This window comes from Miniopterus natalensis, chromosome 1 (genome assembly GCF_054644295.1).
Source record: "Miniopterus natalensis isolate mMinNat1 chromosome 1, mMinNat1.hap1, whole genome shotgun sequence".
NCBI lineage: Eukaryota > Metazoa > Chordata > Mammalia > Chiroptera > Miniopteridae > Miniopterus > Miniopterus natalensis.
In genome coordinates this window covers 52,072,752-52,091,134 of record NC_142081.1, presented here as the reverse complement: position 1 = coordinate 52,091,134, position 18,383 = coordinate 52,072,752, and the positions used below count along the sequence as shown (strand labels likewise).

At 36.5% G+C, this 18,383-nt stretch overlaps 1 protein-coding gene across 3 annotated transcripts in view; it reads left to right on the top strand.

Annotated features, from left to right (window-relative positions):
* The window catches only part of AP4E1 (adaptor related protein complex 4 subunit epsilon 1), a 59,253-nt gene extending 43,060 nt beyond the window's left edge, over positions 1-16,193 (top strand). For all 3 annotated transcript variants that reach the window (XM_087821446.1, XM_087821444.1, XM_016210154.2), the window contains 5 exons: positions 3,673-3,931; positions 8,992-9,549; positions 10,982-11,172; positions 12,836-12,993; positions 13,980-16,193. In XM_087821446.1, the coding sequence (XP_087677572.1) occupies positions 3,673-3,931; positions 8,992-9,549; positions 10,982-11,172; positions 12,836-12,993; positions 13,980-14,140 (1,327 nt within the window). In that variant the 3' untranslated portion in view covers positions 14,141-16,193. The remainder of the gene's footprint in view (positions 1-3,672; positions 3,932-8,991; positions 9,550-10,981; positions 11,173-12,835; positions 12,994-13,979) is intronic.
* Positions 16,194-18,383: the final 2,190 nt, after the last annotated feature.

The following is an 18,383-nucleotide window of genomic DNA, read 5'->3' as shown; positions in this document are numbered from 1 at the left end:
TGAGGAAGTTGTGTACTTTACTCAGAATGCTTTTAGAGCTTTCCAACCACTTTGAAAATTGGTGATACAGATGTCTAAATGTCTTAGTGCAGCCAAATCTTAACCTTTTTAAGTAGGTTTTGATTTTGGAAATATAAATAAATTACTCTCAGAAACATGATTAAATTCATAAAATGATATAATTATGCAAAGTGCCTGATACAACTGAGTACATGGTGATTAATCAGTGGTAGCTGCTATTATTAATTGTCATTGCCATCATTATCAAGACTATCCAAAAGCTGAGTTTATCGAATACAATTTCTGATCAATCCGAGTGACTTTGCCAATATCTGTTGTGATATAAAGTAATGAAAATGGCTTTCTTGTTTGTGTAGGAGCTTCTTCTAAAAAGAATCCAAGTGTTTTGAGTAATGGCAGCATTGTTGGAATAAATGTGATAAGATCTCAAAGGTGACAACTTTGAAAGATGACATTTGAATTTTGAGTTTTCATATCTTCATTAAGGAGTCAGCCACCTTATTTTATGTTCATCTTTGCATTTATCAGTCTTCCAGGGAGATAGTTATAAGAAGTATTTCTCAGAAGAAAGACACATAGATCATGAGGAATATAGAATGATAATGCTGAATGAAGTGGCATAAATTCAAATTCTCTTTCTTAGCCTTTTTTCCTGCCATGTGGACACCCATTTCTTTTTCAGACATTTAATTTTTGGTATTCCAAGCATAGGAAGCAGATACGGTTTGTAGGCATGTGATAGTGGAGGTGATAACAACTAAGTACCTCAAACAGGGTGAAGGGCAAGGGAAGGCGACAGGAACCCTCCAAACCCAGGGAGGAAACTTAGTCTCTTTCCTGTACAACAGTTGGCAACATCTGCTTTATAGTATTGAACTAGGATCTGGAGGACATGACAGGGCCTTGTAAATTCTATACGCATACATATACTACCCTCAGAGAAAGGACATTTGGCAAAGCAGTTAAGGAATTACACATATGCTATATTACCACAAAATGGAACACGAGAGGTGTATTTAAAATTCTTTTCCAAAGAGGACCACAGCTCACACATTATTTCAAATTAGGATTCTCTGTGGTAATTGGCAAGGTGAATCAGCTTTAGAGAGGAGATAGTCACTCTTCTGTAGTCTCTGGGAAGCTGATAATAAAACAGTAGCCAGCCCAATTTAGAGTTCTTACCTTAAGCCCTTTTACAGGCAGCACCCTATCTCAAATGGGAATTCCTAGAGTTGAGTCAAAATATATCTCTAATCTTTTGAAGGTTGCTTGGCCAAAATTTACTTCTGTGTTTGAATAGTCTGATTCAAAATAATACAAAGGTATGCCATATAAAACCATGGGTTATATTTTTATTGTCAAAATTCAGACAAAGATGACTTATGTTCAAAAAAATTCTTTTACAATGTGTTTCATGTCATATTTGGTATATGAAGTCTTTATGCTGCTCTTATTTATTTTTCTGCTTTTTAGACTGTGTATATAATGACAGAGAAAATTTATGTTGATGATAGGCATGTTATGCAGATGACATAAGCCAGAAAAAGTTTAAAATAGCTCAATGCTACGTTTAGGCTTACTTTTCTTCCCCTTTTCCATTTTGCCCATTGTTGTCGGTTGGGTTCCCTGAGAAGCACACAGCATGATGGAATTCAGTATGTAGAATAAACACCTTGCTGACTGGTCTCGAGTATACACGTGTTTCCATGTCTGAACGTTACTGACCAGTCACGAGTTAACTTGTGTCTGCACTTACATCAATTTAAGTAATTTTAAACACTGCTGACTGGTCACGATGGAAAAGTAGCCGGCCGCACAGGCGAGTTCTGGCTTGAAATAGCTGGTCAGCAAGTTAAGGAGTGCCCTTGGGATCAACACCTGTGGAAGGAAGGGGAAAGAAGCAGGTTTGGGCAGAGGAAGAAGTTAAGATGCATGCAGTGCCAGTAACAGCTTTTACTGACCGCCTGGGAGCTCTGAAGCTAGTTTGGCCCTTTAGATTTGTCCTGAGTTGGGCCAAAATAGGTGGACAGGGCTCTGTGTTTCTGTTCATTAGTCATTGAGTGTGGACTGCCCTCCAAAGGGGTGTTATCTTTGGTGAGGTAACTCTCTGCCCCAGGGCAGTCCCTGAGGGGGTTGCACTACCAACCGCTGGGACAATATAGTCCTTCATTGAAGGGGGATCTGGATGGAGCATCCTAATGGCCAACACACCTGCTTTTTTTTTTTAAACCAATATTTGAATCATTTGTTAGTAAAACTTGGGGCCTTGCTTTTTTTTTTTAAATCATTAAAGAATATGTTTTTGTAAATGGGTCATAGAAACACTGTAATCCTGCTGTGGACATTCATGAGTCCCTTTGAATTGCTGCTGTTGAGTATCCTAGCGTTGTTGAGGATCACTTCAGTGGCTCCCATGACCACTTTTGGATCTGCTCCTGCTAGGAAAACCAATTTTCTTTTAAGAGGTTGATAGATAACAGCTTTTATTTTTTTAATATTTTAGAAAACTCTTTGGTACCTGAAAGGGAGAAATGAAGATACTTGTAAAGAACCATTTAGCAGCAAAATTCATTGAGGAGGAATGGACTAATTCTCTATAGGTCATTCTTTATTGATGTTCAGATTTTCTTTCAACCAATTAGAACTTAATAACATTAGTTCTTCACTCAGTATGAAGTATAACTACCTATTTTTGTTTCTGGCATAGTACAGAAAAAGTGATCATGATTTCAACAAATTAGAAGGGAATAATAATCAGTACAAACATTTCTGAATCTTCCTTTAGATTCATTTCATGATCTGCCTATCTTACAGTGCAAATTTTTAAAATGCTATTTTGGACCACGATAGGGCTACTTAACTGAGCCAAGTGCCAAGGACACATAGTCCTTATATGAACACAATAGAGGCAGTCTTTGGCTGTTTCAGCCTGTGCTCACGATTATATTAGGTACTCCAGATTCATAGCTGTCACTTTGGGGACAACAGTTAGGTGGGTCCAAATTCTAATCACCACTTTAATTCTTCAACTCAAGTATAAAAACCTCCTAACCTTCATGCTTTTTCCAAAAAATCTCACATTTTTCTTTTATAAATCAAACCTCACTTCATTTTTATAAAGGTACATTATAATAGTTGAAAATGTAGCTAGTGTTCTTGGTAAGAATCTTTTGGATTAAAGGTAGGTTTACACATCGGAGTGAATTTGAATGTTGGTTTTTTTTCCCTTTCAACAGGACTTTATTTATGTAGGGTTAGTTCTTTCATTGAGTGATTATAGCTAAGAAACTTAAGAGTCATTTCTCATCTTTAACTCATCAGTATTAAAGATATTTTGAAAAGTCAATGGGGTTAAGCAACTGATTTACAGGAGTTCTATTTGTGGACAACTTATTTAAACAATTAAATGAAAATTAAATGATCTGCAATTTTAAACTACGCCTAGATTTCTATTGCCTTAAATCCTTTGGTTGAAGGGTAGAGGGAGGTTGGCTGCAATGGAAATAAAATCTAGAGATTTTATTTTATAGAATAGAATGTAAAAGCTGTTTCTAAAAGGCCATGGCAATGATGTGTTTTTAAAACCCCCTCAAGAAAGTAATTGTTTAGTAGTTATTTAAATTGACTTGATTTCATTATCAATCTCCTTAGGACAAGTAGCTTGAAGCTGGAAGGCATTAAGAAATTGTGGGGGAAAGAGGGCTATCTTCCCAAGAAGGAAAGCAAAACTGGAGATGAAACTGAAGCTCCGCCTGTCCCACAAGAGAGTATAATAATGGAGAATGTAGATCAAACTATAACAAAAAAGGATCCATCTCAAGTCCTTACCCAGTCTAAAGAGGAGAAAGAAAAGCAGCTGCTGGCATCATCATTATTTGTTGGGCTAGGATCAGAAAGTACAGTCAATTTGGTGAGTAGCCTGTTAAGTTCCTGTGAGAATCTGTGTCCCCTGTTTCATACAAAAAAACACCTTGCTCTATAAAAGCTCTTGGCTGTCCTCTGTATACGTGGTGGGAAATGGCTTTCCCAGCTCCAGAGCCACCAGTCACATACCTTTGTATTCCTGAAAGAGAAAACATGATTGGCTCAGCTTGAGTCAGATGTTCTCTCTAGTCTGTCTAGTCAGCTAGGGCAAGGGTCAGGGCCCCAAAAAAGTTACAAATATAACCGAGGGTATTCTCACCCCGGTGGGTGGAGGACAGTTCTCAGTGGGAGGTGGGCTTGATGGAAATACTGTCAATAATAATAGTTCAACAATATTGATTTGTCTGTGAAAAAAGTACTTCTCAAAATGGTGTTTTTAATAGTGAAAAATAGTCTAGTTGTTTAACAGGAGAATGGGTACATAAATTATATTAGCTCAGAATATTATTCAGCTATTAAAAATGATAAATACTGTATTGTAAAATAAAAATACTTATGATATATTAAAAATAGAATGTAAAATTTTATTTATACCTTATCTATAACTGTTAAGGTAAGTGCTTTGAGACTGAAAGGAATTATACAAAAATGAAAACTACATTCAGGCATTACTATTATGATGATTTTCAAAAGTTTTTATGCTAATGTATTATTCTCATAGTAAAAGAATGAAAAAATTGGAATGAAGGACAGGTGCTATTTTTGAGCATCTGAGCGTTCCATATCATTTTCAATTTGGTGGGCCAATGAACCTACCTAGTGCAAAATTGTAATTAGAGCTATATTTTCTTCAGTTTTACATTATCTCAGTTCTATCATTCTCCTTGTCCCATGGTGGAATATTTTCTCCATCCCTGTCAACACTAGGCCAGACTCCAGACTACACTCTGCCTGTATCTCTTTCTTTTCCAGATCCCATTTCTATCAGACTTGATATTCATTCCCTCCTCAGAAAAAACAAATTCAGCCCAGAAGTATTGATAAGCAATGTATCTTAATGCTGTCTCACTCAACATTTGCAGTTCAACAGCGTAGTAACTGATCTTGGGTCTAGGGTTATTCCAGCAGCCTGTGGTGAGGGTACCAGTGAATGCTCAGACACTGATGGGGCAGGTCTCAGAGTGCACCCAGATCGAATTGCATCAAGGTCAGAGTGCACCCAGGCTTAGGTAGGGCACTGCTTTGTGAACCTCATTGCTGGTATTGAAGGACTCCTACCTGCTCCACAAAGTGCATAGAGTTAGAGACTTTCTCAGGAGAACATTCAGGGTGACAAACTCATTATCAAACTTTTTTTGTGGGTGGCTTGAAATCAGAACTATAATTGGATGTTTTTCTATTTAAATTATGCTAAATTCTTTTTGGCTTACCTCTTATACTTTTACCCTCAACGGTCACTACAGTAGTTTTTGGTTCTTGTTTTTTTTAAAGGAGTTTATTTCCCTGTTTTATGGGACCCTGAATTCTGTGAGGAACTGTGTTGTAACTCAGAAGGCATCATGCAGAAAGGAGGGGAAGCAAATGATTACATAAAATTAGCATGTGTCTTCTCACTCTTCAACCCCAACTTTTCCTCTGTCACTAGGGCAAAGCAGACAGTATTGGCTCTGACTGGATATATTGCATCTGTACTAGGACTCCTTTTTTAGAAAAATTCTTATTGAATTTATTGGATGACATTGATTAATAAAATTGTACAGATTTCAGGTATACAATTTTATAATACATCATCTGTATATTATATTGCGTGGTCACCACCCAGGTCAAGTCTCCTGTCACCATTTATCCCTGCTTTACCCTCTTCCACTCCCCCCCTTTCCCTCTGGTAGTGACCATACTGTTATCTGTGTCTATGAGTTGTGTTTTTTATTTTATTTTTATTTTTTGCTTAATCCCTTCATCTTTTTCACCCAGCCCTGCAAACCCTCTTCCTGCTGACAATTGCCATTCTTTTCTCTATCTATGAGTCTATTTCTATTTTGTTTGTTAGTTTATTTTGTTCATTAGATTCCACATGTAAGTGAAATCATATGCTACTTGTCTTTCTCTGACTGGCTTATTTCACTTAGCATAATACTCTGCAGGTCCATCCATGCTGTCGATAAAGATAAGATTTCCTTTCTTTTTATGGCCTAGTAGTAGACCACTGTGTAAAGGCACCAGAGCTTTTTTATCCACTCACCTACTGATGGGCACATGAGCTGCTTCCGAATCTTGGCTATTGTAAATGTGGCAGTGAACATAGGGGTGCATATATTCTTTTGAATTAGTGTTTCAGGTTTCTTCGGATATATTCCCAGAAGTGGAGCCATTGGGTCATAAGGTAGTTCCATTTTTAATTTTTTGAGGACACTCCATACTGTTTTCCACAGTGGCTGTACCAATATGCATTCCCACCAACAGTGCACAAGAGTTGCCTTTTCTTCACACCCTTGCCAACACTTGTTGTTTGTGGATTTATTGATGATAGCCATTCTGATATTGTGGTTTTAATTTGCTTTTTCTCTGAATGGCTACTTTTCTCTACCAATCCTATTCCCTTCCAATTTTTCTAATGTTAAAATTCTCAGTTACGTAGATCAAGGCTATATTAATGTATTTCACTTTAACTAGTTTTTATTTTTATGTATGTGGCCTATTTTGTGTGTGTGTGTGTGTGTGTGGTCTGTTTTTAGTTAATTTTTTTTACGTAGTTTACTGTAAGGGTCAAGGATCCCTCCCCCCTCTTCACCTTTTATTTCACCTTAATTTTTAAAAGACATTTTCTCAGAGTACTGAGTTCTAGGTTGACTGTTTCTTTTATTTAGATATTTTAACAAGTATGTTATTCCAGTGTCTTCTGCCTTGTGTAGTTTCCAATTAACAGCATATTAGACAGTGTAGAAGAAAAGGTTATTAAACTTGAAGACAAAGTAATAGATACTATCCAAAGTGAAGCACAGCAACAGAAAGAAAAGATAAAGCAAACAAACAAACAAACCTAGAGCATCTGTGACCTGAGGAATAATATTGAACTGTTTAATATACAATAGTCTCCCCTTATCCACAGGGGATATGCTCCAAGACCCCCAGCACATGTCTGAAACTGGATAGTACTGAGCCTTATGTATACTGTTTTTTCTTACACATAACTATGATAAAGTTTAATTTATAAATTAGGCACAGTAGGAGATTAACAACAATAACTAATAACAAGATGGAACATTTATAACAATATACTATAATAAAAGTTGTTTGAATGTGGTTTCTCTCTGTCAGAATATCTTATTATATTCATCCTTCTTGTGATGATGTGAGATGAAAAAATGCTAAGCCTCCCTGAATCTGTGTAACCATCCCTTGCTTGCAGTAAATGGCTTGGTGTCACTCCTTTTGCTGAAGTCTTTGTATAAGCTCAGTGCTTACTTTGCCAGTCACTTAAAATACATTTTCTGTTCATGTCTTCCAGCGCAAATTTAATGCCTTTTCTATCTTCGCTAAGTACTCATTACTGACTGTAGCTGTGACTTTTGCAGTTTGAGTTGCCACAGAAAGAATAGCATGAATTTTTTTTTCTTCCTCGCAGTTTCATGAATAGATTTGTTCTTAGCAACCTCAGCATATGACTTTTTTGGTTCCTTATTGAGTCAAGAACTTTCACCTTTTCATTTAAAGGAAGTACTTTATTGCTTCTCTTTGGTGTATCTAAATTGCCAGCATCACTACTCTTGTGTTTTGGGGTCATTTCTAAGCAAAATATGGGTACTTGAACACAGGCACGGCAATACCGAGATGAGACAGCTGATCTGATAACCCAGACGGCGGCTAAGTGACTAATGAATGGGTATCGTATGCAGCGTGGATGTGCTGGACACAGGGATGATTCACGTCCCAGGATGTATGGAGTGGGACAGTGAGAGATTCGATCACACTACTTTGAATGATGTGCAATTTAAAACTTATGAATTGTTTATTTCTGGAATTTTCCATTTAATATTTTTGGACTGAGTTTGACTGGGAAACCATGGAAAGCAAAACCACAGATAAAGGGGACTACTATATGTCTAATTCAAGTCCCATGGCTACTGGACTGGAAGTCCTTCACCCCCCCTCACTTGTTTTTGTGTTAAAACAATGTTAGTTCTTGTTTGATAATTTCTGAATTGAAAGGTAAGAGACAAACTTATCTGCTGAGAGTTGGAAGAGATGTTGGGATTTGAGGGAATGAGAGGGTATAGAAAGGGAACTAGAATTCTGGTTAACTAGAATCCTGTGAAGGGTGGCCACATAGTGTTACAGCCCCCAGGGGGATGGAGGCATGGACTTGCACTCAGAGTAGTGCCAATCTGCTCTACTGATTTTAGATAGAACTTTAAGAGGCAACGGGACACTTGAGCTGTTTCTTACACAGATTTGCCAACCATTCCTCAGGAGGGTTAGCTCAAGGGTGGCAAATTTGCTGTTCTCATCTCTAGAGTTCATAGCAAACATCACTATTACCTATAGAATTCTTTTCCTGCTGTGTGTTCCAGTCAGTCATTGCCAGTTGATTGTTGAGGTAAAACCAGTTTGTCTTTCCTGTTTATTGACTCAGAGGCCATGAGATCATGATTATTATAGATTACTGAATCAGAGTTTGAGCCATCCTGTATTTGAGAGATATCCTGTATTTGAGGATATCTTACCTTCTACAGGAAAACTCAAGAAACTCAAAAAATAGCTAGGTTTCTTACTGTTTTTAATTTGTGCAATTTTATATGTACTCTAGTATTCTGAAATCTAGCAAGTTTTTAGAATTGCTCACAATTGACTTTATAACATTATTTCTTTTTCTGATTTTATGTGTTTATAATGGGAAATAAGATTTAGCTAATAGTTCAAAGTTATGTAGCTGTCAGAATTTCAGGGCTTAACATTTTTTTCATCTCTGATTCTTTTTTAATCTATGCTTTATAGATAGAACTTTAGCAAGATAGTAAATTGCTCTTTTGAAATTGTAAAAAAATGTTTAAAACTCATGACCAGAAGAATGGTTTCTTTTTATATCATTATGTTTCATTTTCACAGCTAGGAAAAGCAGATACCTTCTCTCACAAGTTCAGAAGGAAATCAAAAGTCAAGGAAACCAAAAGTGGAGAAACAACCAGTGCTCGTAACATGGCCTGTTCTCCCTTTAGTTCTTCATCAGATGTGACTTTCGAAGAAGATAATTACTTGGGTAATTTGCGGGATAGAGGAGACAAAGAATTAAAGAAATTGACTCTCAGTTCAGAACTTTTAGATTCTGAGTCACTCACAGAACTGCGCTTGGCTGGGAAACTCTCAAATTGCAGGCGGCCTGCACCTGCTTTGTTTGCTGATAACAACACGGAAGGTTTTCATTCTCCTCAACCCGCCGCAGCCTCGGCAGCCAGCGAAGTCTCCTTAGCTGCTGCCTTGTTGGAAGAAACTACTGAGCACACGCGTTCGGATCTTACGGAGCTCTGCAGTAATGAAACTATGTCAGTGTCTTCTTACAAAATTTGGAAAGATGATTGTTTATTGTTGGTGTGGTTGGTTTCTGATAAGAGTGGTTCGGAACTGAAAAGTGTTAACTTAGAAATTGCTCCTGCAGAAAATTTTAAGGTAAGACAACGAATGGTTCATTATTTCCACCTTAAATATTCAGTGCTTAGTGTTCCTGCTGTTGGCTCTTCTGATGGGTTATGCATTTCTTTCACATTCTTCCTTCCTCTTTAGCAAAAAAAAGTAAAAGATGTGACAGATTTTTTATTATTTTGAGTAGGGATGAATTACTCAAAAGAGACAAGGAAACATGATGAAGATTGTATTGGGGAAGGCCATAAATACAGGGTGGGGCAAAAGCAGGTTTACAGTTGTTCGTATGGAAAATAATACAATAATTAATAAATAATAATTCAAGAATAAATTCTGTGTTTCATGTATACTCACAACTGTAAACCTACTTTTGCCCCACCCTGAATAAAGCGCATTTTGATAGAGCACAGTAGTTATGAATATAGATTCTTTTTTTTTTTTAATATATCTTTATTGATTTCAGAGAGAGGAAAGGAGAGGGAGAGAGAGGGATAGAAACATCAACGACGAGAGAGTCGTTGCAGCCCGCAACCCGGGCATGTTCCCTGACCGGGAATCAAACCCTGATCGCCTGGATCCTAGGTCGACCCTCAACTGCTGAGCCACGCCCGGCCGGGCATGAATATAGATTCTTGACTCAGACTACTCAGCTTTGAATCTTGCTTCTGCTGCATATTAGCTGTGTTATGTCATCAAGTTATATACCTGCTTTGTGCCATAGTTTCCTTGAATTTGAAGTGAAGATATTAATAGTAATTTTGCATTATACTGAGTGCTCAGGCATCAATTGTGTTTCTTGCCTAGCTCCAAAGACTGCCACTGTGATTTCTGAAAATAATGCTAATGCTAATTGTATTATTGTGTGGCTGTCCTTGGTGGAGTTATAATGAGATTTGACCAGTAGATCAATATTCCACAAAACTGACCCAATTTCTTCTATGAGCGAGAATGTGTTGAAAGGGATATTACCTGCGCCTGACCAGGGCAGAAGTTTCCAACTCTAGATGTGCATGAGAATAACCTGTGGAACTTAAAACAAAATTCAATTCAGTTGCCTGAGCTCTACCACCAGAGCTTGAGTAAGGGTGGAGAATGAGAAGGGAAGGCGCCTGTATATATCTTTTTTTAACTCTCCTAGCTTTAAAAATCTGATGCTAGCCAGGATTGAGAGCCACAAATACTAGAGTTTAATAAACACTTTTTTTTGTTTTTAAATTATACAGAGGTTTTCATTGTAATGACATTTGTTACATATTTTTGATCTGTGTACTATTCTTAATTATCTGTGCTAGTGAATTTTTCTCAGGTGAGGTTGTTAGTCATCTTCATAATGTGGTTTGTTATTAACATCTCACAATAGTATGCTTTTATACCACTTCAATTACATAGAAATTTGGTATTCATATGATAGTCTATATCGATCCCTTCTTCAACACTTTTTGTTAACTTTTATTTACAGATCACTGAGCTACCTGGATGCTGCTTGCCTGTAATAGAAGCAGAGAACACCACACACTTTCAATATAGTGTGCAGATGGAAAAACCTTTTACAGAAGGGAATCTTTCTGGCTTTATAAATTATCAAATGATGGATGCTCATGATGTTCAGCTCGAATTTTCAGTAAACTTATCACTGTTGGATTTCATTAGGTAAGTATTTTCTGGAACTTTAATCAGGTTATCCATTCATTCAGCATATATTTAGTGGGCCTCTTCTCTGGATAGAAGCACTATACTAGTTACCAGGGAGTATAACAGTTCAAAACTAGATACAGCCCCTACCTTTAGGGAGTGTCCAGCCTTGGGAGGAGACATTGAACAATCATATAAATGCATATATAATTGTGAATTGTACTTTGAAGAGAAAGTAAATGGTACAATTACCGATTATAATATGGCACCCGATTTAGGTTGGGGTTGGTTAGTGATCCTGGAAAACTTCTGAGAAAAACTGATATTAAAGTAACGTTTAAACTGAAATAACTTTAAAGATTGCCTGGCTTTTGTAAAAGCTTTTAAAATTTCTCATTTGTGTTTCATTTATTTGATTAATTCTGTTTATTAAGCTTTAGAGATCTGCAAGAAAATTACTCAGCAAAGTTATTACATTTTTATTAGACACACAGTAAGTATTTAGCATTATATTAGGCACTGTACAGTGTTACCAAAATAATTGAAAACAACCTCTTAACTCTTCTCAGTGTTATGAACATATTGTAATGTATTCAAACATTTTTAAAAATGAAGGCTGCTTGAACCAAGAATGCATAATACCAGTGATTATCTGTAAAATTTTTAAATTCTGCACACATCCAATTGTGTTGCACTACTACAATTTTTGCCTACTCTTTAAAGTCTTTTAGTAAGAACATGTCTATTAATCTGTCAAAGAGTATTTATACTTGTGTCACTATATAAGAATTTAAATGACTATGAGATATCTCCCATAGTGAGCATTCATAAACCAAGGAAGCACAATATATATATAACAATTCTTCTGTGCATATTAATAAAATCCTCTGTATCTTTAAAAATATCTTCCTAATTATGAAATCAGTATATACATATTATGAAAATTCAAATGCTGTAGGAAAATATAAGTAGAATTTCAAAGTTTCCTATAATTACACCTTTAGATACCAGTGTTAACTATTGGATCTTCAGTCTCATGAATTATTTTTTTGTTGTTTTTTAATATGTTTTTATTGATTTTAGAGAGAGGGAGGGAGAGGGAGAGAGAGACAGAAACATTGATGAGAGAGGAACATCCATCGGCTGCCTCCTGCATGCCCCTACTGGGGATCGAGCCCACATCCCGGGCATGAGCCCTGACTGGTAATTGAACCGTGACCTCCTTGTTCATGGAATGATGCTCAGCCAGCTGAGCCACACCAGCTGGGCTCATGAATCATTTCTAAAATACATTTGCTAAAGTCTGTTCTCTTAGTCTAATTTACTTAAGGTTCTGGGTCTTTGTATTCATACTATTGTATATGACTTTAATAGAGTGTCTCATGATCCCCAAATCCAAAGTGTACATGAAAGAAAAGTTTTATATTATATTTGAATGACTCATGAAATTTCTTGGTAAAATTTTACTGAAATCACTAATACTCAAAATAACTAGGTGATTTATTGAAAAAACATTTGCACTTTAATAACATTTCTTGCTTTCATCAGGTTGGAGGATGATGATTAGCATTCTAATCATATTTGGTTTAAAAACAATTTTTGTAGGACCCAGATTTACAATGATTGTTTAGAATCAGTTCATTCTTTTGGACATCAATTTAATTTTAAACATTATTTTTAGACCATTAGAAATCTCAACTGAAGACTTTGGCAAACTCTGGTTATCCTTTGGAAATGACGTGAAGCAAAATGTAAAATTGTCAGAATCTCATACCACTCTGCCCTCCGCCCTGAAGACACTGCAACAGCAGCTGAGACTTCATGTTGTTGACATTATAGGTTCGTAGAGTTATGAAAAGGCAGTCCTGTGTTTATACGGACTTTCTCACAATCAGAACACAAAAGTGTCAGATGTCTTATAGCTGTATTTCCCGTTATTAGAATCTTTTAGATTTTATTAAAGAATTTCTTTGATAAAATATACATAACAGAATTTATAATTTTAACCATTTTTAAGTGTACAGCTTAGTGGCATTAAGTACATTCATGTTGTTTTGCAGCCATTGCCACCATCATCTCCTGAAGTTTCCCTTCTCCCCTAACTAAAACTGTACCCATTAAGCATGAACTCCCCATCCCCCCTCACTCTCCAGCCCCTGACACCACCGTCTTATTTTCTGTCTCTATGAATTTGACTACGTTAGGTACTCATAGAAGTGGAATCATACAATATTGCCTTTGTGACTGCCTAATTTCACATAACATAATGTCTTCAAGGTTCATCCATGTTGTAACACATGTCAAAATTTCCTAATGAATATTCCATTGCATGAATATACCACATTTTATTTATCCATTCATCTGTCGATGGACACTTTGGCTACTTTTACTTTTTGGCTACTGTGAATAATGCTGCTGTGACTCTGGGTGTACAGATATCAGTGTTTAAGTCCCTACTTTCAATTCTTTAGATTATATACCCAGAAGTAGAATTGATAGGTCATATGGTAATTCTATATTTAATTTTTGGAGAACCTTTTGTATCGTTTTTCACAGCAACTGTACTGTTTACATCCTAACCAGCAATGTAAAGGGTTCAAATTTCTCCACATCCTCACTAATCCTTATTATTTATTGATTTTGATAATTACCATCCTCATGTGTGTGAAGTGGTATTTCATTGTGGTTTTAATTAGCATTTCCTTAATGATCAATGATATTGAGTATCTTTCCATGTGCTTATTGGCCATGTGTATATCTTCTTTGTATAAATGTCTACTGAAGTCATTTTGTATTAAAGAATTTTTAATTTTTGTTTTTTGTAGGCAGTGAAGGGCTGTTGGCCTGTCAGCTGCTCCCCTCCATCCCCTGTTTGCTGCATTACCGAGTTCATGGTGACGTATTAGCCCTATGGTTCAGATCTTCCTGCTCTACTCTTCCTGACTATTTACTGTATCAGTGTCAAAAGGTGATGGAGGGATCCTAGCAGAAACTCTTATATATTACTCCATCAAAATAAATGGTTTACATAGATAAACTTATTTACCAAAGTAAAAAGAACTCATGGTACTTCTAATGAAAATGGGGATAATTGTAAGTTGTGGTTTTGTGTGTTTCCTTTATGATTCCTGATCAAGAAAGATCCCCAAGAAACTGTACCCCTAACCTTTTACTCAGGATTGTACAGTATGTTTGGGTCCCAAAGAGTGACCTAAGCTAATGTTATAAACTGCTAATGATTTATATATCACTTAGTGTAGAGGGACTGAAAATATTTATTTTGTTATAAATAATTTTATAGCAAATTTACTCTAGTGCTAGCTGATTTGTAGTAAAGCCAGATCTGAGTTCTCTGCATTAATGGAGGGAAGACATGGAATTGATAACCCCAAATCTAATTCATATTTGGCTTTGGAATGCAGCGTGTACATTTTGGTAAACATAATTACTTTCAATTATGTTTTGCTTAGATCAATGTTGAACTAAGTTGGAACAGCCCACACTTAATTCAGGAGATCTATGAGCATGCTGGGTATTGGAGAATCCAATCTGTGATAAGTTATAGATAACTTGTTATACATAATTGCAGATAATTTGATTATAAAAGTTATCTGTTTTCCACTTGCATTTATTTTTATTGAATCACTATTCTTATGTTAAAAACTCAGAGCCATTTATAAAATATTATCTTATAGAAACAAAACCCACAAGAGCACACAGTACTAAAGCAAACATATAAGAGGACTTTTTAGTTTTGGCAGATATCTCAGTTGTCACTTTGGTTCTTTTAGCAAGTTAAAATTTGTGATTAGACTCTGAATGGTAAAACCATTTTTCTGGCCTTTAAGCCCACTAAGTACTCAGTGGATACAACTGAAACAGTGACTGAATATAAGGTTCTTCAGTAAAATACATCATTTTCATGTTATGGTTGTGCCTTTGTGGCGTCTGTCAGAACTAGTAGCAGTCTAATATGAATGATGGTACAGAATCTTGAGATTGTACATTAATGTTAAAAACTGAAATTATATTTTATAAAACCTTATGGTGCTGTGGAGATATTTATTATTTCACTTTTTCTGACACTTCACCATGGAGACTATTCAGGTAATATAGCTTTAAGTTACTGAAGTTAATACTCTGGTTAATTGGTACTGTTTATCACCAGGTGGAGTTCTGGTTTTAGGTTATCTCATTAATCATAGCTGATCTGAAAGAGGCTGAGGGGATTCCCCAGAGCTGATAGATTTCATTAGTTATTTGTGTCTAGTGTATTCCTTCCTAAAAACAAAACAGTATTTTTTAAAATTAATTTTTAAGTTATTCATTTAAAAAATGTAATACCTTGTTACTTTCATGCTTTTAAAAACACAGCAAAATCTTGCTATAAGAGCAGTGAAAAGTGACTGGAATTTCCTGCGTAGGTTTCTCTTTTTAAATAGAAGGTGAGATTCATCCTCAAGCTCCCAGCAGTGTCATGGTGAATCTGCGGAGAATAAGGGAAGACAGCAAAGTCTTAAGAGCAGGTAGGAGAAGAAAGATCAAGGTCCCATCAGAATAGACCCTGGGGGTACAGGCAGGTCAGGCTCAGGGAAAGTGGGCCTGAGTAAGGGCCCTTCTGACAAACTGCAGGTGGAAGCTGAGCAGTTACCAAGTGCTTATGTGCCAAGCATGCCAACCACAGCAGATGTTCTGAAGAGGAGCATTATTTTAAATAATATTCTGTCATCTACCAAAACAGTTGTGGTAAAAATGCAGTATTTTTTTCCCCCCCTATATTTCATGTCAATAATATTTTAAAAATAGTGAGCTATTTGTCTTAATTTTTATGGATAATTGTGATCTTTGTCTCATGGTTGTGAGCCACTGAAGTGCACTGAACCTATTCACATGTCTTTAACGTGTTGTGCTGTGTTAAAATTTTAGGAGGGAAAATGCAAGGAAATAACAACTTAAGCATTAATTACCTTATTTTGGAGTTGAATTCTGTTATTTGAAATAATTCAGTGAAACATGAAATAAATACAAAGTGATCTATACTGTTCTTTGGTCTGTATGTTTTTTATTTTTATTTTTTTATTTTATTTTTAAAAAAAATATATCTTTATTGATTTCAGAGAGAGGAAAGGAGAGGGAGGGAGAGAGAGAGAGAGAAACATCAATGATGAGAGAGTCATTGACCAAGCCCGCAACCCGGGCATGTGCCCTGACCAGGAATCGAACCCCAATCGCCTGGATCCTAGGTCGACACTCAACCGCTGAGCCACGCCCGGCCGGGCGGTCTGAATGTTTTTTATTATCTAGCTGACTAATAAGTAGTACTATTCAGTAGTTGATAAGCATTAGCTAAAAAGAGTAGAAACAATTGGAATGGGATGACAAGAGTAATTTACTCATTGAGGCCCATAAGAGTCTGGTCTAATTGGTTATTAAGAATAAAGATACTGCTGTTTTTATATTATATTCTGAGAGAACTTTGTGGGCTTCAGACAGGTTAGAGTGTGGATTGATCCTCAGGTGCCTGTCCATATCCCCTGTTTTCAGTCTAGCCTGACCAGAGCATTTCAGAGTTCTGTTTCTTTAATGCTCTCCCCTTACAGCTGCCTTGAGATGGAAGAAACAGGGTAAGTCAGAAGGAGACTTAGTGACCAAAGAAGCTGAATCTTTTGGCCATCTCTGTGTTGTATGTATATCTTAAAACACAAAGCTAGATCAAAAATGGCTTTTAAAATCTCACTGATTTATGCCTCCTATTGACTATAATGTATAGCAAGAAAAAGTTGTGACACTTGAAGCCCCATCTTTGGGGCACTAAAGGTAAACGAGGTTTAAATGCATCATACCGACTTTAGTAATTGAAAAGAAAGGGGCTCTTGAAGGGAAGGGTGGCCTGCAGCCAAATGGACCAGGGTTAATGATTGAATGAAAGTTACTTGTTTATGTGTATGCATAATGAGAGATTGAGCTTTTTATGGATAGGAACCATCTGTATATTTTTATGTCCCTTTTGCCTGGTATATAATAGGCACTCAGTAATAGGCAATTGGTTTATTGAATGAATGACTAAAGAGATCTGTCCCTTCAAAATAAGCAATCTGAATCCAAATAGTGTCCAGGGATTGATTTAAATAATACTGTGGCTCTCTCAGAAACAAAGTGGTCTGATCTGATTGAAAGATGTAAGTCAGTGGAAAAGGGTTCCAGTGAAAATAGCTTGTGTGAATTTGGAGAGAGGAAATGTTGCTTGATGAGACCCTTACTGGCCTGACGCCTAAGTGCTGTGAAAACTTGGCATGGCATTTAAGAGATCTCTCTACAAATGCAGTGTGATTATGGATAGAAATTATGACTTGGAGGAGGGGGCCTTTTCTGAATTACAGCAAATGTCCATAAAGTTTTACTGGTCTAGAAGAACTCATGCTAGGACAGGAAGCACTCGATATTTGATCAGTGAAGTTAAAGAGAGGGAGCTAATGAATATGACAAGGCAGATTTACCAGCTAAATTAGCATCACCTATTTCTTTAGAAAAGTGAGCACTATGATTATGGGAGAGACTACTATTTTGACATTAATAAGGTCAATAGCATCAGGAAAGGAGGGAAAGAACAGGCCCTCCGGGATAAAGCATCAAGAAGAGGAGTTACTTAAAAGGAAATGTGTTTCATTTGCATCGCATGAGAAAATTTATGGTAGATATATGAATCCAAGATAGGAGGGTACCCCCAAAATGAGTCCCAGAGAACCCTGAGAACTTAAAGATGGGCCTGGCTGTGGGGAAAGATCCAGATGATGTCAAACATCATGAGTTGCTGGGGGCACCTGTAATGCTGAAAAAACGGTGGGTCCTTGTAAGTGGTTGCAGCTCAATTGTGGGCTTTGTTCCAAGGGAAAGAATCAATTTCCTTTAGTTATTTTAAACTATTTTCCTAAGTGGATGAGTACTTTTACTTCCCTAAAGCATTAAATTGCCAATGTGACTGAATGGCTGACCTCAGGAAGTCTTTCCCTAATGGGGTCTGGCGGGACCTGTGCCAAATGGATAGAGACTGGAGCCCAGAGATTATTTGTATTTCAGTGAGAGAAAAGTAATAAGAAATCTATTTAATTGTACTTCTCCTCCACCCCTTTTATTTATAGTCCTGCAAAGATCAAATCTAGAAAAAAAAATCAGTGATTATTCTATACCTTCCTTACTGCTAATCCTATCATTATAAATCCGTTATTAAG